General features: G+C 39.1%; 1 protein-coding gene across 3 annotated transcripts in view; it reads left to right on the forward strand.

Annotated features, from left to right (window-relative positions):
* The window catches only part of GLIS3 (GLIS family zinc finger 3), a 488198-nt gene that overhangs the window by 146885 nt on the left and 313670 nt on the right, over positions 1–27643 (forward strand). For all 3 annotated transcript variants that reach the window (XM_053573749.1, XM_053573755.1, XM_053573759.1), the window contains 2 exons: positions 8447–8654; positions 15417–16533. In XM_053573749.1, coding sequence (XP_053429724.1) covers positions 8447–8654; positions 15417–16533 — 1325 coding nt within the window. The remainder of the gene's footprint in view (positions 1–8446; positions 8655–15416; positions 16534–27643) is intronic.

Genomic DNA, 27643 nt, shown 5'->3' on the forward strand with positions numbered 1-27643 from the left:
TTTATTTGTTCTGCTAGATTTAGTATATTCATTTGCATATTGAAAAGCTCTGACAGATATTCGATAAAAAGATGTTTAACTTTGTCATATTCAGGTTTCCCAATGTCATTTGACCATGAACATCTCCATGAGTCTGCTTTATTTATCACTTCACAAGCCTTTGAACATTCTGTAGAACTTTGGGAAATGCCTTTGTAGTTACTATTCTTCTTCAATGAATTATCCGGTACATAAGGATTGCCCCCTACTCCTCTGAACTCCTGACTCTGTGACTTAGTTTCATGCTTAATCCCAGATAGTCCATCCTCTGCTTGTTCCCCAATGAGCATGTTATGTCTCCTTGGCAGTTGTAAACTCCAGGGAGGCAGGATGTTACATATGTAGCTTTTCTCATCTCCTATAGTTTTGTATGGTTTCAAGCCATCTGAAACATTTTCAAATGGAAATGTTTGCCACAGAGTGTAGGAGCCAGTTAGTTCATTCTGATTGTCATTTATCCATGCCTTCCTGTATTTCAGAGTAACCCAGCACACACACCCATACATTCATCAGATTGTTGCTACTATATCTCAGCAGTGAAACATTACAAATTTGGCAAAACATTGCATGATAAGCCTAATATGTTTGGTACGCAGAATTTATTATTTCTAGTTCTAGGGAGCAGTCTTTGTGAAAGCTGGGAGAATCTGATAACTTGTGCTCATCTTCTTTCATCTATTTGTGCCCTTCTATGGTAAAAGGCATACATTTTTCAGAGTTATCTCATGTACTCAATGTTCATTCCATTGGAGAGAAGATGAAGGGCTCAGATTGATACGATGCTTTGCCCAAGATTATGTGCTTCATTTTTGACCATCACCTGTGTTTCACCATGTGGGTCATTACAAAGGTTTTAAGATACACAAAAATCAAGAAACATAAAATCCATGCGGACAGAAACCAGTGAAGCCTTCTTAGCAACACCAAGAAGCTGAGCAAGTTGAAACTTGCACGGGTGAATCAGAAAGGACGCTGTTGGCTGTGTTTCTGAAAGTGAAATAATGGACCGTAACAGCCTGTCTCAAAACGTTTGTGCTGACCCATGTATAAGAACACATAGGCATGTTATGATACTAGGTGTGTTATTTCATTATTAGTTTGGAGAAATTATTCTTTGTCAAAACAGGTATATCCTGATGACCTGTCTCAGGAATACAGGGGGCATTGCGTGCCTAACCCACACTGCTTTTAGAGTGATAACATACATACTCATGTTTGTATGGACTTAAAGAAAGATGTGTAAGGATACACATTCAGATTTTAGAGTTGATTATCTTAAGGGAACGATAATGAAAAAGGTTGGGAGTATGAACTTTTTCCTTTTCATACCTCTGCATTATCTGAATTTTAAAAACATACACACATACACAATATAAATTCTTTTTGAATTTAAAGTACCAATAAAGGTAATCCCAAATAAAAGATAAACGCTACATCTAGACAATGCTTTGACTTATCCTTACCTAATAAAACTCAGGGATGAAATGTATATGCCATAAATCCTAAGGTAATTTGGGATAGGCAGGAGGCCATCAATAAATAGTATAAATTTCTTCTCCACCCGAATATCCCTGTTTTTCTAATAAAGAATATGTTGGATGGCCTGGCATTGTGTGAGTGTCCAGTGGACCTGCTGACTGGACCCTAGAATTAGGCTGTCTGATCCACCTGGTCCAGAGCAGCTCTGCCAGGACCAAAACAAGCCTCTATATTAAGCTTATGTGGTGAGGAGGAGAAAGAGCTCTGTCTTGTTGTGAGTAAGCTTACTCCCAGGAGGAAAAGAGAAAGGGTTTCCTGAGTTACTCATGCCCATTTTTTCTTCCAACTTTCAGAGTTGGCAGAGAAAGGCCAGGTGTGTACTGAGAGATGATTCCTTTCCTTAGAAATGAGGAGCTAGGGAGAGCTCATTTTGCATACATAAGTTCTATAATAACTTCTTGTTGGATGTAAAATCGGTCATCTCCAAAAAGTGTACGAATTTCAGGTGAAATAGATGTGCATAGTATATCTAGGTACACTTGACCAGAAACAGTACCTTCAATTTGACTTCAGAAACGAATCGTAGATAACAGCCCTTAAAAGGTGGCACCCCTGTATGTTGGGTTTCACTAAGCTTTGACAGAACCGTGTGAAGTACAGGGTGGCCATTGCACACAAACTTTGTGGCCACCATGTATACAGTATCTCTCTTCTTGATACCAGGAAGCTGAGGCCAAAATGTAAAATTAACCTGCCAAATGAAGCCACACACCCTTTCCCATGCAAAATCAAAATATTTTCCAATAGCATTTGGGATTTGTTTGCTTTTGCAGAGAGTGTAAAACTCATTATTTTATATTGAGTTTTAATCCTAAGAACAACCCCAGGAGTTAGGTACTATTATTGTACCCACTTCAGGCATCAATTTGGATTTATTAAAGGAAACCTTGCCAGTTAGGGATATTTAGGTGTTTAGAAGTAGAAATAATGAAAAAATTTGAGCCTCGAAGTTGCAGAAAATTTATTTGCAAGTGCTCCAAATTGGCTTTCACCTGTACCTGGATTATATTTTGAATTTGTGCTCATCAGGAACAAAAGGGCCAGGCTATATCAAACGGTTGCACAGTAAAAGGGCGTGATTGAGAGCCTGAAAATAAAGTGCTCCTGCCAATCTTTCTTGTGAAGCTTTGAAATTCTAATTTTTTTTTTTTCTGTTTTAGTATGTTTTCTGTTTTACTTAAGAGTAAAATGCTCTTAAGGTATTTGGCTAGTCATTGACATTTTAGTCTAAAATAACTAGAAATATTTTCTAAAACAGTCAGCTGAGAGAAGGATAAAATTCAGGTGAAGAAGAGAGTGGCCTAAATAAAGCCTAAATGAGCCCATCTAGGGTAGGATAAAATGTATTGTGTGTGTAGTAGGGATGTGTAGTGGGGGTATGTAGGGGTGTGTGTGGGTGTACGTGTGAAGGTCATGGGCAGGGAGGCATTGGCATGCAGGCTTTGGTCACTCAGGAGAAAAAGAGTCATCGGAAGCAATATCAGAAAGGTACCATGACAGAAAGAACTTCTTTAATGAAATATTATTAACCATTGACATTGTAAGTGTAAACTGTACCCTCACAATACATTCATTAAGTGCTAGGTTCTAAATATATTACCTATATTAGATATTTTACTCCTCTAAACTGAGGTGACTTTTAGTATTAACTTCATTTTAGAGATCAGAACACAGGCCCAGAGAGTTGAAGTTACTGGGCCAAGCTCAAGATTACATAGCTAGGCAGTGGTACAGCTAAGATGCAAACACTTTCTCTTAACTACTGTGCTGTAAGCTTTTAACCTCTCACCTCTTTGCTTCCTTCATCTTTTCCACTTTTCCATCTGCTGTCAGTGACCTAGTGTTACACTATCCCCCTTTCTTGCAGAATCACTGGGCAAGTGTGAGTCTCAAAACCTTTCTTTGTAATGCATGATCACGGATTGGAAAACAATTGATCAAGGGTATTATTTAAATATAGACAGTATGACATATACTAGTGATATATCATTGCTAACTATCTTGAATTTGGTGATTGCAGTGTGATTGTTCTTTTAGGGATGAAAGGCATGATATCTGCAACTTCTTCTTCTTTTTTTTTTTTTTCCATTGAGATGGGTCTCACTGTGTTGCCCAGACTTGAATGCAGTAGCACGATCATTGAAATCTCAAACTCCTGAGCTCCAGTGATACTCCTGCCTTAGTCTCCTGAGGAGATCTGGGACTACAGGTGTGCAGCACCACACTTGACTCATTTTCTCTGTTTTTTTTTTTTTTTTTTTTTTTTAGAGATTGAGTCTTGCTATGTTGCCCAAACTAGCCCAGAGGCAAGGTTCCAAATTCCTTGCTTCAAGTAATTCTCCCAACTCTGCCTCCCAAAGTACTAGGCTCACAGGCATGAGCTGAGATGTTGTGCGGCATATATGAATATATACTAACCCTGCTGATCCTAAGAACAACCCTATGAGTTAGGTACTATTATTGTCCCCATTTTAGAGCAGGATGCTGAGATACAGAGGCCTTACAGAGCTTCCTGGTATCACACAGCCAGTGGAGGTGAGAAGCAGGACTCAAACCCTGATATGTATATTTCTTTTCCCACAAACCTTGCATAGGTATGAAGTTGAACCATTTAGAAATTGCTCTTCTGTGATCATTTTTGACTACTGAGAAGGTCATTTAATATGATCCAAGCTAGTTTCAGGGATTACCTCCTTTGCAACAAATGGCTGGTTTAGTGTACATCTCCATGGCCCAACTGTGGGCCCTGAGGGGGACTGGTATTCCCCTTGCTCACTGTTGGCTCCATGGACTGCCTGGCTGGTGATTGGCATTTGCTAACTCAGTTGAATGAATAGTAACAACCAGAAAGCTCTGGTTACTTCTCTCCCCTGCCCCCATATATATTTTACTTTTTTTCCCTCTCTGTCTATGCCATTTTTAGCAGAACCTTTAGATAAACACAAATAGTTCTGAAGGATGCAGCCTCAGCAGTGATAATTGTGACATAATCAACAGATTGCTTCAAGAGAATCCTTTTAACTAATGAAGATGTTAATTAAAAACATACCCCTGCTAAGATGACCTCTCAGTTCAGAAATTTGAAAATGCAAAACGTTTGCGCTCCCCGCCACGTGTAGTGATTTTGGCCAGAACGTATGTGGTACTCAGAATGCCATCCACTCAGATCTTATTTGAGCAGTAAACACATTTTTAAAACATATCGTGTAGTCTCTAAAAATAAGCGGTATTTCAAAATGAAAACCAGTGCACAAGTAGTTGGCACATCTGGTAGTCAGAAAAGTTGTATGGTTTGTTTTCAGGAATGACAAGCCAAAGAACATTCAAACTCGGCCAACTGAAAACTTTTCTTCTATCTGTGATGACACCTGGTTTTTAAAAAATTGGCTGTAGGCTCAAAGCAGAAAGAACATTGGAAAATGGGTAGAAAATTGAAGAGCATTATTTACTATCTTGTTTTGTACAAGGAATTATAAAGGACTGCTTTCTTTTTACTTCAAGAAAGAGGTGGAAGCAAAAAAACTGTGACAGAAACGTAACAGTAACAACAATAGTAGCTAACATCTTTTGAGCACCTACTACCTACCAAAGTGCTGAGTCCTCTGTGTGAGCTGTTAAAGCTGTATGCACAGCAATCTTATGAGGTGTTATTAATTTGATTCCTATTTTTCAGATGAGAAGTCGTAGACATAGGCCCACCCATCCCAGAGCGGCTGTGTCCAGAGCCCACACACCAAGGTGCTGCCTGATTCTGAGTAGTCTGAAAGTCTAGGTGGTCACATGTTCTGATGTGACGAAGAAAATTGGAGTAAGATAGTTGCATTGAGCATGCACTTCTTGGCCAAACTCGTTTGCCTCCATGTGTGAGACAAATATGCCATTTTCCAGAACATTCTCAGAGCTGCACCACCAAACATTTACATGTTCTCAAGAAAGTCACTATTCGTTCTTAGGCTTCAGGGACAGCAACTGTGATACCAGTCAGAAACTGTCATTCCTCTGTGGTTAGGTGAAAAAGCTGACCAGTGATCTTGGACGTAGGAGATGGGCTATGTGAAAATTGATGAAGATGCTGGAGAGAGAAGGATTAATGTTTCTTTATTACAGTGCAAGAAATAACGTGAATGTACAAATCCAGGGTAGAGGGTTATACAGGCAGCCTGACCAGTATGAAATTCTGGCCCAGGAAGATGGATTTATAATTACTACTCCCACTGGCTTAGCAGACCTGTGGAGTTTAGCAATAGTGTGGAGAGGTAAGAGAGGATAGACTTCAGTTTTTCTTTTCTTTTCTTTTTTTAATGGCACTATGTTTCTAAAAAGATAACCAGGAGGATTTCAGTGGAAATAATTTGCCAGTCTTTAATGTTCTCTTGTAACTATCTTTTATTTTCATTCATTCATTCCAACATCACTGGATAGACTTTATTGTAGTCCTGGGTTAGGTGAAGCAGATGCCTCAAGGGCTCTGTTTTTTTTTTTTTTTTTTTAAAACAAAGCATAAAAGTGAAAGATGGCAGACACATGAACAGTTCCCTTTCCTAAAGTGTTGTAAGTGCTGAGGAAGGTATATGGAAAGAGGTCACCAGGAATGAAAGGAAACACTGGTCAGATCTGCTCAGTGGGCGGTGGGAGAGGGCGTTCACAGAGGAGGTGACCTCAGGGATGCACAGAGCTCACTAGGTGGGAAGTTAGGGTATGAGGATTCCAGGCAGAGAAAAGAGCATGAACACAGGTTAAAATAAATGTTTCTGTGATCTTATTGGTATGTATTGTTTCTAAGATGTGCATATTTTGTATCATAACATCTCTAAAATGTGGACACCATGCACTGGTTTGATTGGCAGTTACTATTTTTCCTGGGACCTAGAATAGTGGTCCTTATAAAATGCCTTATAATATATGGCATTTTAGATTTGATGAAAGAGGCATTAATATACGTTGCCATCAGGCAGTGTTTCTTGGGTGCTGTTCCCACTGCTATGCCTTTGTTTTAGAGGTAGTTATTTACACCTTTCTATGAGGAGGAAACAGGCATGAAATGACTGAGTTCCTTAGATAAATATATGGCATTCACCTTGACCGAATACTTGACATTTTATGATGTTTTTAGTAGTAATGGCCGGAAGCAGTGAAACCTGGGTAGAGAATTCAGGTGTCATATATACTGGATAAAGCCATGAACTATCCCATTGCCTTTTTCCATCGTAAAAAGGGCATTTGAAAATCATATTTACTGGGATTTGTAAAGATATTAAATTTATGATGCATTACATAACAATGTCCCCACCACTACTGGCATCATGCTGAGGCCCTGATGGTACACTGCGTTACAAGTTTTAAAAACAAGATGTCTATAACTGACTGATTTTTCAAGGCACAGGAGATGGATCAGATATAAAATACAATGGGAGGGTGCAGGGTTCTCCTTCGCATATCTAAGAAAGAAAATCAGAGAAATTTCTGTTGGTGCTAATGATCTTACAGAGTATACCAGAGCCTCAACTGAAGCACGCAGGTGTCATGAAAATATACTCCAGTAGAATCAGTTTCTGCCCTGTCATTAAATCCCTATGTAACCTTGAGAAAGTCAATTATCACTTTGATTTTGGTTTCCCACAAAGCTGAACTTGACCAGGGTTTCTGCCAGCTAATGATGCTGTGACTCTCAGCATTTTTGAGACATGGCTGCAGTGATGGGAACATGGGTCTTGTTTGTCTTGTGGTTAAGGGGACTCATGGAAGAGAATTTTAACAAAAGATGAAAAGTAAAGACACTTTTTGGCTATCAGTTTAATTTGGGGGAAAACAGAATAAGAAGTAATGCCCCCTGGGGCTAAGGAAAGTTAAAGTGACACTTTTCCTCCTACTTTGATTCCAAATATATCAATGAAAAGGATGAGGAATTTGGTGAGAAAATTGTAAAGCCTAATTTGTTAAAAAACTGAGATCATGTTTATTTTTGTTTGCTCAAAGTGAGAACAGAGTGTACAATTACTGAGAGTTGACCAGGTAGTTGACAAAAAATGTTTGAAAAAGTACATCCGTGTAAAAGAATGTCTAGAATGAGTCAGCTATTCTTATTTTTTATAAATGAGTCATGGCAGTATTTGCCTCTCAAACTCTTTGCTTTTCTCTTCTCCATAATGACATAGATTCTTGTGGGTTCCTTTTTTTCCCTTCCCATTTGGGTATGGACCAAATTTTACTGCATTGGAAGATTGTTACTAATAAGAACGTAAAATCTATGTCTAATGTTGTTACTATGCTATTTTTCAAATGAATATTTTGTTTACGACTCTATCAACCTGATCTTCTAGAAAATTGGGTATGTATCCAAAGATAATGTGTTGGGATGAAGAGGAAAATTCAAGAGTAGAGACACAGCCAAACTATGTCCTTGTAAAGAGGCTTTTTGGAAGTCCAGATTTAGAATGAAATAAACCAGTTAAACAGTTTATTTTCCCATCAGTGTCACCTTTCCTTGTTGGGTGATTCAAGTTATCAATTATTCTAGGATAAAAGAAACAATTGGGTTTACAGGTAATCTCATCTACTTACTACCATAACCTTGTAAGTAAAGATATAAAGTATAATTTTTAATATAACTGCACACTTCTACATAGAAGGAATATAATTTAAGCACATTTTGTGTCAGCGATGATTGCGGAAGGATTTCTGTTGTAGTATTATGGCTTTCTCATTTGAACTAGAGAGAGCTTTTTAATATCACCAGAACCAAACAAAATGAAGAGATGATCTGAGGACAGTCTGTAAAGATGGGTCCTGATGTAAGTGTGCACATGTCTGTATTTACTGATTTGTGATGTAAGGGACATGAAAGCTAACCTGATTCATTTGTTTTTAGGGGCTCTTGGCTTTGGGCCTCAGTGCAAGTCCATTGGAAAAGGCAGCTGCAACAATCTAGTGGTCACCAGCAGTCCCATGATGGTTCAGCGACTGGGACCCATTTCACCTCCAGCAAGCCAGGTCTCTACAGCATGCAACCAGATCAGTCCTAGCTTACAGAGGGCAGTGAATGCAGCCAACCTGAATATACCTCCTTCAGATACCAGGTCTCAAGTTAACTTTTTTTTTCCTCCTTCTTTATGGTATAATCACACCCATGAGTGTTTTCCTTTTTTTCCTGAACACACACACACACATGTGCACATACATACACACATGCACATGCTCATGCAACTCTTTCAGTGTTAGCTTTGTAGGGGAATGTGTCTAACAACTAAGCATGTGCCATGTCATTTTAATTGGGAGGAATGTTTTAATACTTGCTATCTATGGTGTGAGTGAAATGAATGTCCACTGTGAGGTTTTGGGGCCCAAAAGAGGAAGCCCAAATGTGTAAATCAGTCAATTTTTGGTGAAGTAGGTCATATTGTGGCCTTGCAAATTCAGATATTCTATGTGGTATACCCATCTTACCTGTTTTTCCATGTATATGTTGCAGAGTTTCCAGGCTGCTCTATAATCTATTTTGCCGATCTGTCCATCCAGCTATCTACCCACATATTTATTAAGTACCTACTCTCTGCATTAAATATAATAGTCAAAGTTGAGGCAGAAATCATCAATTTCAAGACGTTATGCTGTGTTAAGGAAGACATACTATCATGTATGTGTTATGTAACATTTCAACACAGTATCTGATGAGGTGCCGGAATAAGTGAGAACCACAAATGCCGTGTTTTTGTCTCCATGAGAGAAAATGGAATAGAAAAGGGAAATCGTCCCTCAGATAAATTTTAATCTCTCTCAAAGTTATTAGATTTGAAGGGGCATAAAACCAAATTACCAAGCAATGTTTACTGTGTCTATGTTTGAAATAAATTATTTTATTTTATAGAAGTTATCTTCTTGGGAAAGCTCCCCATCGAACATTTCCATCTCTTGGTCTGGATCCTGCTGTAACTGTGATCTTGCAAAGGAACTGCGCTGTGCCTCTGCTGCCTTTCTTTGGGGCTGTGACCTGCCACCGTGCCTTGCAGTTCGGGGTTACTGTTTCTTCTTCCTTTCCTTCCTCCTCCTTTTCCTCCTATCCTCTTCCCCTCTTGTGTCTCTCTGCTGTCCTCCTAGCTGCTATTTGAGACTCTGAAATCATAGTTCCTGAATCATTTATTTATGCCAATTTTTTCAGGAGGTAGAAACTTGTTTTTCACCTGAGACTTTTTGTGATGCGAGGCTGCTGTCATTTTCCCATTGATGATTATGCCTTAAGGGACTCCTCAAACTTGCTGAGTGCTGCATGTAAAATTAACTGTACTCATGGGGTGGGTGTCATTGGGAAGCCTTCAGTTTCCTGTCTGTGGCAAGTCCAGCCTATGCCTTGAAGGCAGAAGTCATAATTAACAGAGAAATTGATAGTAGGCAGGGCACAGACTGCTCAAGCCATGTACCTAATGCAATCCCTTTCATGGGTTGGCCAGAGAGGAGTCATTATCTCGGTGTTTTCTGGCATATTTGATTCCTTAGCATAATTTTATATTCTTAAAGGACAACACCTTAACAATGCACTGACAAGTGTTTTTGACTATGTATTCTGTGAGTTCTATGGAATTTCTTTCTTTCTTTTTTTTTTTTTTTTTTTTTTTTTAGGATGAGGAAAGAAATAGGAATTGGGAAAGTAGCTTGGTGAAGTATGAAACTTACTTTTAGCAATTTGGAAGGGGCACATGTATTTGTGATCCTTAAATTGATTTTCTCTGTTTCATCAGAGGAGAGAAAGAATAAGAGGCAAAAGTTTAGTGTAAAGACATTTCACTGTTTAGAGATAAAGAGAAGATGGAGAGAAAATCATGAGCTGAGTGCTTTCCATATTGGGGGATTTGGGGGATAGATGGGGTGGGGGAGGGCGCATGAACTGTTCAGTCTGAGAGATACTGGCTCCACGAAAACCTGTAAAATTTATTGTTTTTTTCCTGATTATTATTATCATTGTGCAAATGTGGAAAATACTATATGAAAAGCACCAGGCAGTAAATGATCATCATCCTGAATTCTAGCACCTATAGACAACTATGGGTTAGTTATTTTGATATACATATTTCTAGTTAAATGCAAACACGTACATCGTATATCATAAACACAGGCTTTCTTTTCCACTAAACTGATCTACTAATATACATAGCTTTATAACAACATATTTTCTGGTAATACATTACAAACTTTTATAATAAAAATCTTCTCTGGCACCCATCATGTAATGCCTTCCTTCTGCCCAAGATTGCATTTTACAAAGAAAGTATATTAATAAAACCATAGTTTTTAAAATCAGCCTTTTATTACTGGACACTTAGTTGTTTCCCTTTATTTCAATATTATAAATAATGCTTTTTTGGATCAATCCTGTAAATTTGTTGTTGTGCAATTCTGATTATTAGAATACATTCTTGCAAGTAAAATTTGTTAGGTTAAAAGAGATGTACAATTTTGAGGCTTTTTATACATATTTTCAAATATACTGCAGAAAAGACCTGCCAGTTTTTATAAACTCACCAATATTCTATGAGAGTGTCTGTTTTCTCAGACCTTATCTATCAGTACGTATTATTATTTTTATAACTTTGACTAATCGGATATGTAAAATGTTATTTTGTCTTACTTTGTATTTCTCAATTATTGATAATATTGCATAGTTTTCATAGATATATTGGATTTTCTTATAGGTTTTTCTTTGAATCTCCTTTGGGAATTTTTTTACGGGTTGCTTATCTTGGATAAGGCACTTTTCCCCTTAGCTTTGTTGGGTTCTATTTAATCCAATGATGAGATTTATGCCCTAATGCCTTGATTAATTTCCCAACCATTTCTAACTAACTCCACTATGATAAATACAACGTATCCTTACCATCTTCCATCTTGATTTAGGTATTGCCAAAACTTTGCAATACAGAGAGCATTGTATATACAGTATTTCCCCATAAATGACAAGGCTGAGACGCTAATGGGATAATCTCATACAGTAATTTCATATACCAACTCTAGCAAAGGTTGATCAATAGAAGAGATTGGATGGGTTTAATATATATGTAGCTTTTCTAGTGCTTTTACATGCATTGCAATTCTGCATTTTGCAATTGAATATTTATAAACTACCTGCAAATATTATTCCTGTTTAAAACACAGAAAATCTAAATGCTTTGCTCAGTGTCACTTAGCTTGTTAGTCACAAACTTCAGCCATCACCCACTAATGCCATTCCAAAAGGCATTTATCTTTTTATTTTTAAAACCAGAAATTCTTGGAGCAATTTCCTTTTGGTTTGTAATATCCACAGTGGTTGGACAAGACTAAGGATGCTGAGGATGGGGGTGGAGGGGCTCTCTAAATGCTGACATTTTATAAAGCCATTCTGTCTGCAGATGCAGTGCTGACTGTCTTGGGGTATTTGTCAGGGCAGGTAGATAAGAACTTCCAGATAGAATGGGACTGGTGTCTTTTCCATGATCAATGTATATATGAAATATATGAACAAATAAAAAATAAAAAAAAAAGTATGTGTGTGTATGTATATATTTTTTCTCTTAAACATTAGTTTGAGGAATTCCATGTGCTTTGTGTCGTTAGAACGTCTTCTGGGCTTTGCATTGGACCAAGCAGTCCAACTTGGTCATCATGCCTCTTAGGGCACCATGGAAATTACTGAGTTCTTGCTTTACCACCACTCTAATCTTCTTTGCTGCTGATTTCTGAATTTTTCATATCAGTTGGTTTATTTTGTCTGAGATATATGCCCTTTCCTTTTATATATATCTCCAAACTAACCAGTCTCCAGAAATAATATCCTTAGGATCAGATGTACTTATGGAAATGGAGATTGCTCTCATATGGTGATGCAGCTCTTTGCCACTTTCTTTCCCACGGGACTGGTGTATGTAGCACAAGTATTGCATGTGAGAATCCTTCACACTCACTTAACATACTGTTACAGAAAGAACAGAAAATATGGGTCCCAGCTTGTGTGAACTTTAAGTGTGAAAATAATAGAGAATGTATGTGATCCAGTGAGGTCACTGTCTGTCAAATACAGCTTCATTTGTATTTCGTAAGGACCTTGGTTTGTGTGTATGTGTGTGTGAGAGAGAGAGAGAAAGAGAGAGACTAGGAGGAATTTCACAGATCTTCAGTTTTAAATCTTTTTTAAAATAGAAATTATTAAAAAAATTCAGTTTATCTGGCAGGCTGTATCAAATGCGATAATATGTAGGGAAAATGCTTTGTGAGCTATATATAATGTTCAGTTATTACTATATCGATTATTTATTCACTTCATTAATCAACATTTTTTGAATACATGGTATGTATCTAAAATTCTAGTAGGTATTAGGGACATAAAGATGCTCCCTTCTGTTAAAATTCTTTGAATTTTGTTGACGAATGTAACACCCATGGATGCCTGAAGTTAGCTACCTTTAAGACATGATGCAGACAGTATATAAGTTCTTTGGAAAGAGAACTCTGAGAGCTAGTGTACTGGGGGAGAGTTCCTGGATTACAACTTTAAAATACTAAAAGATCTGGGTAATTGCTCAGGAGGGAGGCTGGCTGCTTAGGCAAAGGCCATTTTTAGAAGTTTTGTTCTTATCAGGTATTTAGAGATAGAAGAGAGAGTTTTCTGTTCATATTTTTGTTTTAATGAATAGAAGGTAGAATTTCCTTTCTGAAAAATATATGATAACTGTTTTAGAAAACCGAGATGTCCACAGAATTGCAGAAAATGCCTGCAAAGGGTTCTGATCAGGTTTAAACTGAGCCATGCTTAGGTATCATTTGAGAGAAATGAGAATCATCTTACAGCAATGGGGTAAATGAACATATCTCACTTATAGAACTGCCCTCAAAGCAAATAATAAAATTTTACATGCAAAATATGTACAGGTGGATAAAATAATTTCTGTTAGTCAACTGCTTTAAAATCTGCAATGTGCCAGGGTGACTGACAGGCAGACATACCACCTGGGAATGTGCATTCCGCAGCCACACAGCTCTGGTTCTTTCTGTTCGGTAACGTTTCTCAACCTCAGGGTATAAAGCAAAGTCAGTTGTCTCATATATGGTCTGACTACTGATTTAGTTTGGGTCCAAAAGCAAATCCTGAATCTTGCAGAGGTAAAAGACCAAAAGGCCCTTGACATTCAATCACTAGGAGCCTTCAGCTGAGCTCTGCGGGAAGAGCCACATGGTGCAAGTGTGCTGGGAAAATAATTGAAAAGTGTCCGTGGGGAATTAAAAAAACGGATGGTTCCCAACCCACTCTGGGGCTTGCCAAAGGACTTCAGCTTGAATATAAGGTTGCCTACCAAGAAAAAAATCTATGTCGAGGGCAAGCGGATGTAAATTCCTGCTGTGTTTGTCATTGGTAAACATTAATTCACTTAATGGTAGCATCATGTCCGTCATGATGTGATTACTGCCTTACTATCCTGTGCATTTCAGAGCTGACATGTTTTCTTGCTAATATTGCATGCTTGTAGGAAATGGTGTTTGTGGCTTCCGTTTTGTGAAATGCAGTAAGAGGAACAGGTGGGATGAAAATGCTTCTTTTCCCTCTGTTCCTTTACAGCAGGTTGTTGTTTTAACAGCTGAAAATAGTTAATGTGTTCCTGTTAAGAAGACTCATAGAACATTCTATTATAACATTTTCTTGTGATTAATTTTTTGTTAGAAAAAAGTTCTCAGCAGATAGCCAATGCAGGTACATGCAAATAAACACGGGTTTTCTGACAGACACCGTGATTGAATGGGGGATTATGGTGTTATGTCTTGCCTTTGTGACAAATTTTCCATACAAGGGACGTAAGTTTTCTCCTCAATTATTTTTAAGGCAACAATGTCATAGTAAACCAAAATGACTTCTAAAGTGACTTTTAAAGTGGCCGGAGCTACATTATGAACCATTTTGATACATAGGTAATAACTGTATATTGAGACATAGGACGCGTTTTAGAAGGAGTTTAAGAACAGGAGAGAAATTGCTGCAAAAGTGAAATACTGAAAATGAACTACTTGATTTCCAGGCCTACAATTGCTCTGAGATAAGAATAAGAGCTCCGAAAAAAACAGAGTAGCAAGTGTGATTAAACCCTGCATGGCCCCAATGCCTAATTGACTTGATAATATGCTTCTCATCAGCTTGTTACTACCTTATATATCATACTTGTATTTTGTATATTTTTTTTATTTCCTGGGATGATTTGATGTTATGACTGAATTCTGAAAGCGTGAATTGCTATCTTTAAAAAAAATCGTAATAATTCCTTAATATCAGTGAAGCTAAATTGTGAAATTATTAAATAGTCTCTTGGATTGCCCTTTGACTTTTTTTTCAAATTAAGCATATAAATGTAAATGAGTTTATATGTTACCTTCCCAAATAGATTTTACTTGAAGGCTAAGACTCCGTTTAGACTTGTGTTTTATGCAAATCCTATGGTAGCATGCTACACACAGTAGGTACTTTACACTTATGTGTTTGGTTTGCCCTGACAAATATCAGTAATTTTTCCCTTACATTAAAAAAAAATTTAAAAATAAAGCAAGGACTACTTACTATTAAAGTATTAGGATTATTTATAACAATAGCTCTTTTGTTATATTATTTCAGTGAGCATTAGGTTTTATTGTTCTTCTTAGCAAAATGTTATTTACCTGGAACTAAAAGCCTTGGATTTTATCTTAGCCCAAGAATGTGTGTTTAGCAGAGAATGTAATTAGGGGAAATACTTAAGGGATTGTCAATGCAATGTTCTTTTAGCTCTTAAGCAATCCATACCCTGTTAAAATGTTTATTTTTTTTTCTTCCTTTCTGGCTGCTGTTCTAGGTCCCTGATTTCACGCGAGTCTTTGGCATCTACAACTTTGAGTCTGACGGAAAGTCAGTCGGCCTTGAGTGTGAAACAAGAGTGGTCTCACGGCTACAGGGCTCTCCCTTCGCTGTCCCCTAGCCATGGCTCTCAGAATGGCATTGATCTAGGGGACCTTCTTAGCCTTCCTCCTGGGACACCCATGTCCAGCAACAGTGTCTCTAACTCCTTGCCATCCTACCTTTTTGGCATGGAAAATAGCCACAATCCCTACTCTAGTCCTCGGAACTCCTCCACCAGGTCCCACTCGGCCCGCTCTAAGAAGAGAGCACTGTCGCTGTCACCACTGTCTGATGGCATCGGGATAGACTTCAATACCATAATCCGCACATCACCCACCTCCTTGGTGGCCTACATCAATGGGTCCAGGGCTTCCCCAGCCAACATGTCCCCGCAGCCGGAGGTCTACGGGCATTTCCTGGGGGTGCGAGGCAGCTGCATCCCCCAGCCATGCCCGGTGCCCAGTGGCCAGAAGAGCGTGCTGGTGGCCAGCGGCGGCCTGGCACTGCCTGTGTACGGCGAGGGTGGCACGCTCGAGTACGGGCGCATGCAGCAGCTGGAGCACGGTGGCCTGCAGCATGGCCAGGTCAACAACATGGTGGTGCAGCACGGCCTGCCGGGCCCCGATGGCCAGTCGGCCGGCCTGCTCAAGACCGAGCGCCTGGACGAGTTCACGGGCGGAGCCCTGGACCTGCCCCCCGCGCCTGCCCTCCCGCCCCTGCCACCACCCCAGGGGCCCCCGCCGCCCTACCACGCCCACCCTCACCTCCACCACCCGGAGCTGGTGCCACACGGCCAGCCGCTGTCCTTGTCCCAAGCTGCCCTGGACGACGACGGGGACATGGACGACGTCGGGGGCAAGCACTGTTGCCGCTGGATTGACTGCAGCGCCTTGTACGACCAGCAGGAGGAGCTGGTGCGGCACATCGAGAAGGTCCACATAGACCAGCGCAAAGGGGAAGACTTCACCTGCTTCTGGGCCGGGTGTCCTCGGAGGTACAAGCCCTTCAACGCCCGGTACAAACTGCTGATCCACATGAGAGTCCACTCCGGGGAGAAGCCCAACAAGTGTACGGTGAGTCCTGAAGCCCCGCCGCTGCCTTCCCTGGGAAGGCCCGGCTTGCTTTGCATGTGTGTGTCTTTCCAAACTCTACCGGTGGGTCAGGGGACACTTTCTTCTTGTATACGGTTTGGATATGTGGTGGTCTAGGTAGCCAAGAGATGGGATTCCTCTTGGGCTTGAGGCAGGGATGGTTTCTTTAATGATGAGTGGTCTCTATTTCTAGATTCTCTTCTGCAAAGGGACATTGGCTATCCCAGCAGGGGAGGTCAGTTCTGTCTAAAATCTTGGCAAAGAGATGCCAGCCAAGCACAAATGTTAAGTTTCCTTAACGTGGGTGGGCGTGCAACAGCAGAGAGACACACGCCACACCACCAGCAAGCTTCAGGTCTTTTCCAAAACAAATATTCAGTGATTTTTTTTTCCCTTCCCTCCAATAACTGGGCAAGAATTGGGGTAGGGGAGGGAGGCTCTGAGATTTGGAAAGGAACTCACTACTTAGCAACTTGGCTAGTAAAAGTTGCTGTGTGCACCCATATGCCTGCAACTGTACCTTCCAGGGTTGGGAGACCAATGATTTATAGCCTGCATTAAAAACACCCCAGGGATACCACAGAAGTAGAATCTCACAGGATTTCACCTAATTTTAACAAGAGGAAATTTCATGGCAAGGTATAAGGAGAAAGTGGACAAGGGGATATACCTTTGGTATTGCGTGAAGTGGGCCTAATAGCTCTTTCTCCCCTGCCTCCCTCTTTCAGAACATCCATCCTGGAACTCTCTCTGTTTCTTGGCAAAATTTACTATTTTTGAATAATATGATTCTTAAATGATTTCACAACAATTTCACACCTCACAGAAACCTTCAGGGTTTAAAATCAGGGCATCACCCTTGGGATCACAGGATGGCTTTGCACAATCTCAGCTCACTTAACTCTTGGAAAAGGAAGCACATATGTTTTCTATTAGTTCAGATGGACAAGGATATTTCTTTTGGAGTTACAATCTGAGATTTCTGTGTATTCCCTGGATATTGAGTATGGTGCCGGTCACTGAATACATAAATCAATTTTAAAAGAAACTCATTTGGACTAATGTCCCCAGCCAGAGTCCCTTCTTTCTACAGTAGGTCATGATGATAAAGAATCTGGCACATTTATGTTTGAGTGTGGATTGGCTAAGTGGTCTGCCTCATGGAAAAGCAAACCAAACAGGCGATAGCACAGCAGCAAGTATTAGAAATGCTTTTTCACTGCTTGGTAGGTATTTTTGAAAGAATTTTAAGAAATTCTGGTGGAATGGAATTGCATTTCTTGTCATTACTTTATGCCCCACATTGTGATTTTTCTTAAGGAAATCCTGAAGCTGATACATTGTGAGAATGAGACTGCCAGGTTATATGAGTGAAAAAAATAATTACATTCCAGGCAGCAAAACCTTACTCTGTCACTAGGGTTCTGCATTAAAAATGCCAGAAAGAGACAGGCAATTGAAGGCAATTCCATTTACTCTGTTTGGAATACTCAGGCCTATTGCAGGCAGGAAAGACATTCAGTCTCTGAAGGAAAACAGTCCAACCTTTTACTTCTGACTAATCCTGGCTGAAAATAGTTTACTGGATTTGGCTTTACTGAAAGAAACAGAAAGGCTTGAATTATCCAGAAAAATATTTTTTGCATTGCAAAATTAATTTTTTTTGCAATAGGATTTCCCCATTTTCTACTGTTCCCAGACTTTGCAAAGACATATACGTTTATGAAGTTGACTTCTGCTGAAGTGCATGATGAATTTTAAAAATAGAAATAGTTCAGTGAAAGAATAAGCTAAAAGGTGAATGTTTGTGTGCCTCTGAATAGCTTCTCCTTGTATTGTTCGCCATGAGTATGGGAGGTGATTTCTCGCTCCTAGTCTTCCCACTCCCCACTTCTAGCTAGAATCTTTATAAAATTCAGATTTCTAATTTAAAAGCATATCAAATCTAGGACCACAAAGCATTGACTTACACATGTTATAGTGCAAACATTTACATACAGCAGGGTTCTGAGAAGCTAACTGATGCTGGGATTGTACTTCTGAGACTGTATAGTTTTAGCTGCAAGATACCCATTTTCTTATAAAATGGATATATCACGGGCATTGTGTCTTCTGAAAACTGTTCTGTCGCTCCATGTCGTCTGCTTCATTTGTAGGGCTATGTGGGCAGTGATGGATTTTGCTGTGGCAGTTTAACAGTCCTCTTTAAGCTATAGTACACCAATAGAAGACAATGTTGTTAAAGTGGAGGCATCCTGAAAAAAATGCATTTTTCTGCTATTTGCAAAACCAATCTTTACACTCTTGGAATCCAGACATAGAGAACTGTTACAACTAAAATGTGTCATCTCCCACCGTTTTAAAATCTGATGGTAGTTGATTCAAAGGTTAAGATGATTGCTAAGTAACATGGCCAAAAAACCCAAGTGTTCTTCTTTTAGAGATGGGAAGTGATCTTTGGGATTTTTGTGGCTCTGTGTTACATGCTGCAAAGGTTAGCAGCAGTCGAAGAGATAAGAGCCAGGCTACTTTTTGTTTTACGTGTGTTTATTTGCTGGTAATTTTCTGCATATGATAGAGTTAGTCATCATTTTTACTAGCTTAGCTTATTGACCTAAGAAAGAAATGATGACCCCACTGTGTTTGGTGCCCATAACTACGAGCAGCACAAAGAGCTTCTGGAAGTCATGGTGAAAGAGGGGTGTGTGAGAGGGCTCTCCGTGACAGCTTGCTTATAGTAAGAGGCTGCCACTGCTGTCCTCCCTCCTGCCAAATTCTGTTTCATGCATGAGAGAATGCATTCTCAGAATCTCTGACTATGACTCCCAGCCTTACCCAGAATCCAGGGCTTCAGGTCACTTGGGATTCTAGGTAGCAGAACTGGGGAAGGGATGTTAATTTTTTATTTGGTTAACTTACTGGAAAAAGAGAATGAATTCTTTTTCTTTCCCACCCAAACGACTTCACCCTTCTCTAAATCTCATTCTTAAAGCTTCAGTGGAAAGCCCGACAGCTGTGCTCTTTCCCAGCCTGGCCTCGATCTCACAGACATTCCCAGCCAGTGGCAAAGGCCTTGAGAAGTCGAGCCCTCGGCAGGCACACAAGCAGACTCAGCTAAATCAGAAACCAGGAATCAGGAATATGGAAATAGCCTATTAAAAATATCCAAGTCCATTCACTGCTATCTATTAACTAAAGCAATTTCTAGGGACCGAATCTTTCTATTTTGACCCTGAGCTTTGACCAACCCCAGTCTTACTAGTAAACCTTTGGAATTATCAAAACATTTGAGCATCCCTGGGTTTAAGTGTAGAATTCTATGAAGTTTTTCTGAGATAAGTATCCAGATTCTTAAGTTAGAACAAGTCATGGAGTCTCGGAATTTTTGTCTCTTTCCCAACCCCCTGTCTCACGTTCCTAAAAGGACAGCATGAAGTGTAACTCAAAACCATAAAAGTACACTAACCATCCCTAATAGTATCCATAGTAATGGTTCCAACAGAGCGCACACTGAGAATGTTTGTGCCATTGGTCTTTTTGCCATTAAGTTGAAGAGTGCACAAGGCCTGGGCAGTGTTGCTAGTAAGGTGTGTTGTGAATGAGCTTGAGCGTGCTCTGTAAGTGCCTCTCATGAGAAAGTCTGACTGGGGCCGAGCAAACAGAGCAACAGAGTTCCTTTGGCAGAATCAGAACCACTGATAACTTGATTTGGAGCACAATTGAATGCAGTTCTGTTGGGAGGTTAGGGAGTGTTAATAAGGGATTTAGGGGGAATGTGGTTTGCCACTTAAATTTTACTTATTTTTCCTGGATGGATTTTATCCAATAGCAAAAAGTAATTTTGTAAAACTTTTACCCACCCACAGATTTTCATGAAAATGTCCCTGACCAAAGACAGTTTTGAATTTTGTATGAATTGACTCATTTCTCCACAGGCATTTTGCCTGGCAAAATCCAGAGTATTTGCTTTGGCTTGGATATTTGGGCAGTTTTCTTTGTGAGTAACATTGGATTATGAATGCAAGAAAATAAATACAGAGCTAGGGCCTTGTCCCCATTCCTCTCGTATGGACTGATATATGCATTCTTGGCCAGCTTTAAGCATGTTAAGACATTTCTTGAGGAAAAGTAAATTCATTGTAAGCTGTGGAAGGTTTTTTCACATATTTATTTTGTTATTTTGATAAGATTTGGCATTGATGGGTGATCACAATTATATGACCAGTAGGGACCTTAGGAAAATATCATCTGAGAATAACTATTAATCCCTACTTAATCCTCGTACTGGCAAAAAAATGAGTAAATTCTCATAATACTAAGTATGGATAAGGTTATAGAGAACTGGGAATACTTTAACATTGCTGGAGAGAGTAAATTGGTATAAACACTTTGGAGATCAATTCAGAAATATCTAGTAGAGTTGGAGCATAGATAGCAAAACCGTGTCTAGGTGTTTGCGCTCAAGAAACTTTTGCATATGGTAGAAGAGAGACCTGAAAAAAGGTGTTTATTGAATCTCTGTTTTTTAAAATGAGTGTAAATACCCTTACTGTTCATAGATACATCAATAAACTGGCTTATTCCTAATGAAACATTATGAAGGAATTTAAAATTAATTAAATACGCAGACACCCTACATAAATATCAAAATGGATAAATCTCACAAAACGATGTTGGGTGAAAAAATATACAAACGGTTATATGCATATAGTGCAATTTATGTATATTTAAACACACACTGAGCAATGTTACATAGTTGTTGTAGATAAAATAATAATGTGGTTAACGCAGGGTAGTCAGTAACCTTGAGATAGTCAATACTTCTAGAGAGGGAAGAAATAGGAAGATAGGGGATGTGGAGATTTTGCTTTATCTTTTTTTTTTTTCAAAGAGAGAGAACTACAAATTTGGCAATATATTTCTTTCTAACTTGATGATGATAATTTAGATGTCATAGATGTCTGTTATATTTTGTATACTTTACTACCTGTTTGAAATATTCAATAACGAGAGGTACATATTTTTATCTAAAAATAAAAGAACATCAATTAGTGGTAACACGTTAACTCTCATCCACACAAAGCATTTTTCAGATGAGAACAAAACCTAGAGAAATTGATCTTTCCAAGACTATGTCACTGTGTTTGCTGTTCCCTACTTAGAGCCTCTGAATGTGTGGTTCTTAACCTTGGCTGACATTGGAATCACCTGGACAGCTTTACTAAGACCCAGTACCTGGGTTTGTGGTGTAATTGTTCCGGGGGTGGGTGGGGTGGGGACGGGGTACCGGGGTACAGTGCCCTACATAATTCTAATAAGAAACCATAGTTGACAACCAGTACTTTAAAACCTTCCAAGTTCTAGTATGGAGAAACCTCAAAGCACTCAAGCTAGACCTCCCATTTGATCCTGCAATCCCATTACTGGGCATCTACCCAGAAGGAAAAAATTCCTTTTATCATAAGGACACTTGTACTAGACTGTTTATTGCAGCTGAATTTACAATCGCCAAAATGTGGAAACAGCCTAAATGCCCACCAACCTGGGAATGGATTAACAAGCTGTGGTATATGTACACCATGGAATACTATTCAGCTATTAAAAAAAATGGAGACTTTACATCCTTCGTATTAACCTGGATGGAAGTGGAAGACATTATTCTTAGTAAAGCATCACGAGAATGGAGAAGCATGAATCCTATGTACTCAATTTTGATATGAGGACAATTAATGACAATTAAGGTTATGGGGGGGAGGAAAAACAGAAAGAGGGACGGAGGGAGGAGGGTGGGGCCTTGGTGTGTGTCACACTTTATGGGGGCAAGACACGATTGCAAGAGGGACTTTACCTAACAATTGCAATCAGTGTAACCTGGCTTGTTGTACCCTCAATGAATCCCCAACAATAAAAAAAAAAAAAGAAATAAAAAAAAAATAAAAGCTTCCAAGTTCTGACCTTGAGCTCTAGATAAATAGAAACCTACTCTGTACTTCACTTAAAATGTAAAGCGGTAGTGTTTAGTACCATACGGAGTACATCTTCATTATCATTCATGCCCTGACAATGATGAGGGTAGTTTAGTTTTCCCTTTGAATAAAATTCAGAGACAAGAGGTAAAATATTAGAGCAACTCTGGTCGTGGCAGATGGCTTTCCACTGAGTGTCCACTTCCTATTCAGAGTACTTGTTCTCTAGGATGAATAGCCAGTGAAGGGTTGAGATGAGGCTTGTGCCAAGCCATATGTATATCTCTACCTCCTTGCCTCCTTGAGTTAAAAGTAGAACTGCCCAAACTGTCACTTTTCCCATTTTTAAAGGTAAGATAGAATGTTTTCCTTTCTAAACCCAATGCAACTTTCCTGCTTTTAATATAAAATGATCTTCAAGACATTTTTGCTACTATGGACATTTCTGAAAAGTTGGTAAATTATCAAAATATTGAATTTTCTCTTTTATCAAATCTGCCTGATGTGCTTAAATAAGTAAAATTAACATTAATATCTCTTTTGTCTCTTGAGGCTGTAACACCACCAGTGAAACATCTGGTAAAGATCAGAAAGAGTGTAGCTTCCAAATCGTATCCCACAAGGCATCAGTCTGTCAGATATTAAATGCAAACTCAATGGTTTAAAAAAATAAAATCAAATCTCAAGACTTTTTTACAGCAATTTTACGTAAGAAAGAGATACAAACATATTTATCTGTGTAAATACGTGTTCAATCTACTGCAGACATATATATGTCACCATATATTACAGATCCTTTAGTATAGGTAAAAGTGAAACCACAGAAATTCTCCTTAGATGGGGTATTGACCACAGTCTATAAGGCATCTGTCAAATCGGATTTCACATCCTAAAACACAGTTTAGAAACCTGCCATTTGGTAATGGCTTAATTTGATTTCCCTGTAGAAGGCATTTAATCCAGTTTACCTGGGGAACCGGCCTTTCATGAACTTTGTTCTGAAATGAAATTTGGAGCAGATTTGGGCAAACATGTCAAAGCTAATCGTGGTTTATGTTTCTTTGCCCTGTGATTCTGGGATTAATGAAAAGCAATAGATAATGAGAACACCCCTAAGAGGTTAAATATTTGAGGCTTTCTCCTCATTAAACAAAATCATTAACTACATGATGGTTAATGTTCCCTTAAGTTCATATTTGTTTTGTGTTTTTTCTGTAATTTGATGCCCCAAAATAATGTTTTTAAAATTAGAAAGAATTATGTAAAATCTCTTCATAAATGACGTGATTAAGGGAGTATGAGGTTTTGAGGTTTGTTCATATACAGATTTTAAAATATATTTTTCTTAGCCCTTTCAGACCACACCATTGAGAAAAAATAGTTTACCATGTCTTTTGTGAGCTTTGGAACATTTCTTGATTACCTTTTCTTTGAGTGATGGTGGTGACATCTTTGAGTCCAGATAGAATTTGTGTGTATAAAGTGAAAGACCAAAAACATTTATTTTTCCCAAAAAGAGGTATTCTGATTCTCTTTGATTTTTCAGAAATGTTTTCTTCAAGTTCTAGGTGGAAAATTTGGAAAAAGGGAAGTTTCTTTTCTTTCCAGCAGATTTATTAGTTTCTACTGTAATTTCTGAATCAGGGTTTCTAAACTATAGATAAGACAATGGATTTGTAACCCTGGGCAGTGGATATGTGGCTGGCAGACCCAGAGAGTGAGCAGGGAAGGCTTGGTTCCACTTCAGCTCTGACTCTGGGCAACCAGACATCCTTCATTCAGAGGAGAGATGGCTTGATCAGTAGGTGTCATCGTCACTCATTTGGCAGGTTGGTGTCGATAGAGATTTGGTGAGAAAGTGGAATAAAATCTGTGTGTTCTTATTTTGCAGCACAGTATTTACTTTTATACTTTTGGGCCATAGGTATCAGACTTGAGTAGGGAGAATTCTTTTAGTAGGACAATTCTTTAGTAGGAGAATTTGTAATATTTTTAAAAATGATTAATTCATTGAGAAACTAGAAAATGAGATGATCAGGTTCTGGGCAGGCAAGGGCAATATGTTTCAGTATAGGTACCCGGTGCTGCAAACTGAGGGTGACCATATGATTTATTATTCAAAATGGGACACGTTTGAGAGGTGGACATCTACTTCATTGGAATGTCTGTCTAAGCCAGCATTGTCCTGGGAAAACCAGGGTGTATAGTTATCTTACCCAAAGAGTATTACATACATGCTCCATTGTGTTTACCCGATGCATAGTCATTCATTTGATCACTGAGTGCAAACTGTGTACCATACCCTGTCCTGAGGGTGCAGAAACAAATGGAACATTGCTTTGAGAAGCTCACAATCTTCTAGGGGTGACCGCTATTTAAACAGTAAAACAAGGGCTATAATTTAGGTCTATGCAAACTTTATTTCAGTGGAGGTATAGCGAAGGAAGATCCCAACCAGGCCTGTAGAATTTGAGCCGATTTCTTAGAAGAGGTAACTGTATCTTGAAGGAAGAGAGTAATTCTGGCAGAGAAGGGGAAGGTGACCACTTAAGCTAAGCTACCATGTTTATGCAATAGCACAAGGGTAAGAAAGAACCCATGGGGGAAAACAATCACCAAATAGTTTGATGGCCTGAGACTAGGTAGTATAGTGTTAGGAGTGGAAGTGAGGCTGGAAAGAGTCACAAAGACTTGTACTATCAAATAAGAATAATGTTATTAAAGTTTGAAATAATTACAAACCTAGTGCATCTAAATGCAACTTTAGTCAGTCCAAAAGCAACCTTACGGATAGTACCATCACTGAGGTGGCATCACTATGTTACAGTGCACATGAAATAAACTTTGACTTCCCCAAACCATCTCCATTATCTCTTAAAGTTTACAGTTTAATTCCTTGTTAAAACATACCTCTTGGCAGCTATCCTATGAAACATACATTTTTCTTATGCCAAGTGATCAGCCAAGGAAATGTTTAAATGGAGACAAGTATAAAAGCATTTTCTGTTGTGGATTTTAAAGAAAACAATTAAGAACTTGGGGAAGTCTAGAGACTAGAGCTGTTTGATCAATTATGTAGAATGATTAAGATGTGGACAGAGGCTGCATACATTATCCTGTGTATGAGTAGCTTTCCATTAGTTAAATGTTGCCTTTTATAATCTGTAAGGAGAGTGAAGTATTGTACCATTAAACAAAGGTTTGGGCTGGCGCTCATTATGCTGAGTCTGTCAGCCCTTTCAAGATTTTTTTCCCCCACTGCTGAGATTTACTTTGGAAATTTTTTCCTGCATAGACTGAATTAATACAGAATAGAGCTAAATGCTTGAGCTGTTTAGAAGGAGAACAAGTTAAACCAATTCCCAGCAAAATGGTGCCCAGAACACCGGAGGGCCCCATGTCTCTCTAGACAGGTGAAGGCAGCGTGAAGAGAAGTTGCCTTTTGTACTTGAACTTCCTGCTCTAGCAGCACCTGGGTGTGAGCCATCCAAGGTTGGGTCATTTGGCTGCCTGGCCAGAGAGCACAGCCTAGAGTCCACATCAGTGGATTCAGGCATTCAGAGTATTCCAGAAAGGGCATCTGATGGGTCCTGGCTCTTTGCTTTTGAAATTTATGAGGCAGCTTCCTAGGCTTGTCTGCCCAGAACAATTTTCTTTCCTATGTTTTTGAATGTTTGTTGGAAAGTGCTCTTGTTTTTAGGTTGGGGTTATGGGTACTCTGCCTGCTGAGCTTGTTCTTTGATGAGAAATGTCATGCCTGCTGATTCTCTTTCTTTTGCTCCCTTCTCCCACTCTCAGTCACAGTTTTTAGTGTGAAAATAGCCCAGAAAAGATCAAACCATGATTTAGTAGCCAAGAGAATGGATTTGGGGTTGGAGAACATTTGTAATGAAGGGAAAGTGAGGGACTCAGTCTTAAATAAAATCCTGAAGTAGAGATTTGTCTCCCGTCTGATTTGTGGTGACCCCTATTGTCTTTTGCCCTTGGAGTTTCCATGCTTCCTCAAGGGCACCTGGCCTTGTTCCTTATTTTCCTCTCCATCTTAAGTGAAGTTTACTTTGGAGAAGGAGCTTTGGAAAAGAGAAATCCATATACAGTAGAAAAGTTGACCACCCAAGGGACTGTAACAAACTGGTCAACATAAGGAACTAGGCCTACTGTACTGATTGATACATGTGGTTCATGTCCAGTCTGTGAAAATTAGGTCATCTTGTGGAGGTGGTCAATGCAAGGAGGTGGTCAACTATGGAGGTTCTACTGTATATAGTGGTAACTGGCTGAAAAAAGATTCAGTGTGCTGGTCCTTTCAGGGATAGCTGCATTTGGAATAGGAAGGAAATATTAAACCTTTCCCTTAGACCAAAAACTTTTCAGAGAAATGGAAGGGAAAGAAAATGACTATGTTATACATTCTGAGCTACTAGATTGCATTAATCCTCACTATAGCCCTCAGAGCTGAGTAATTTGTGGGATTTGGGATTCAGACTCTTCTTTCTGCTATATACTCAAAGTCATTTAATACTCACCTTTGAGTCCTACTCGAAACACCTTTACTCAATGATGAACATATAGTAGACCTCAAATACACACACGCACACACACACCCCTTCTTGAAGGTAGGGTAATGGAGGGAGGTTCATTATTCTCTTAGTCCCACCAGCATGAAGACATAAAGTTTCCCATAATAAAAAGTTAAAAATAAATTAAAAAAATGTTTTTGAATGAATTTATAGGAAAGAAAAGAACAGTCTATTCCCTCCAACTCCTCAGAAAACCATGCTAGCCACCACCACCCCTCCACCTTAGGTAATATATGTTCTACTGATGGGAAAACAAATCATTTTTTTCCATTGCTCTTGAAGGTCTCTGAGGTCACTCTGTTGAAGAACGAGATGAGAGATACTCTTAGGCAATAACACAGTATCTGAAAAGGCAATGATAAGAAGGGAGTATTATTGGAATATATTAAGATAATCTAGTCCCTGTAAGAGACAACCCCAAATCTCAGTGGCTTGCCATGATAGTTTTATTTTTTGTTATTGCTCTAATGTAGCTGACTCAGGAGCCTTTAATGTAATGGCTGTGCTGTCTGAGTCTAGGGTGAAAGAGAGGTTGTTGTGGGCAAG

Source organism: Nycticebus coucang, chromosome 2 (assembly GCF_027406575.1).
Source record: "Nycticebus coucang isolate mNycCou1 chromosome 2, mNycCou1.pri, whole genome shotgun sequence".
NCBI classification, from domain to species: Eukaryota; Metazoa; Chordata; class Mammalia; order Primates; family Lorisidae; genus Nycticebus; species Nycticebus coucang.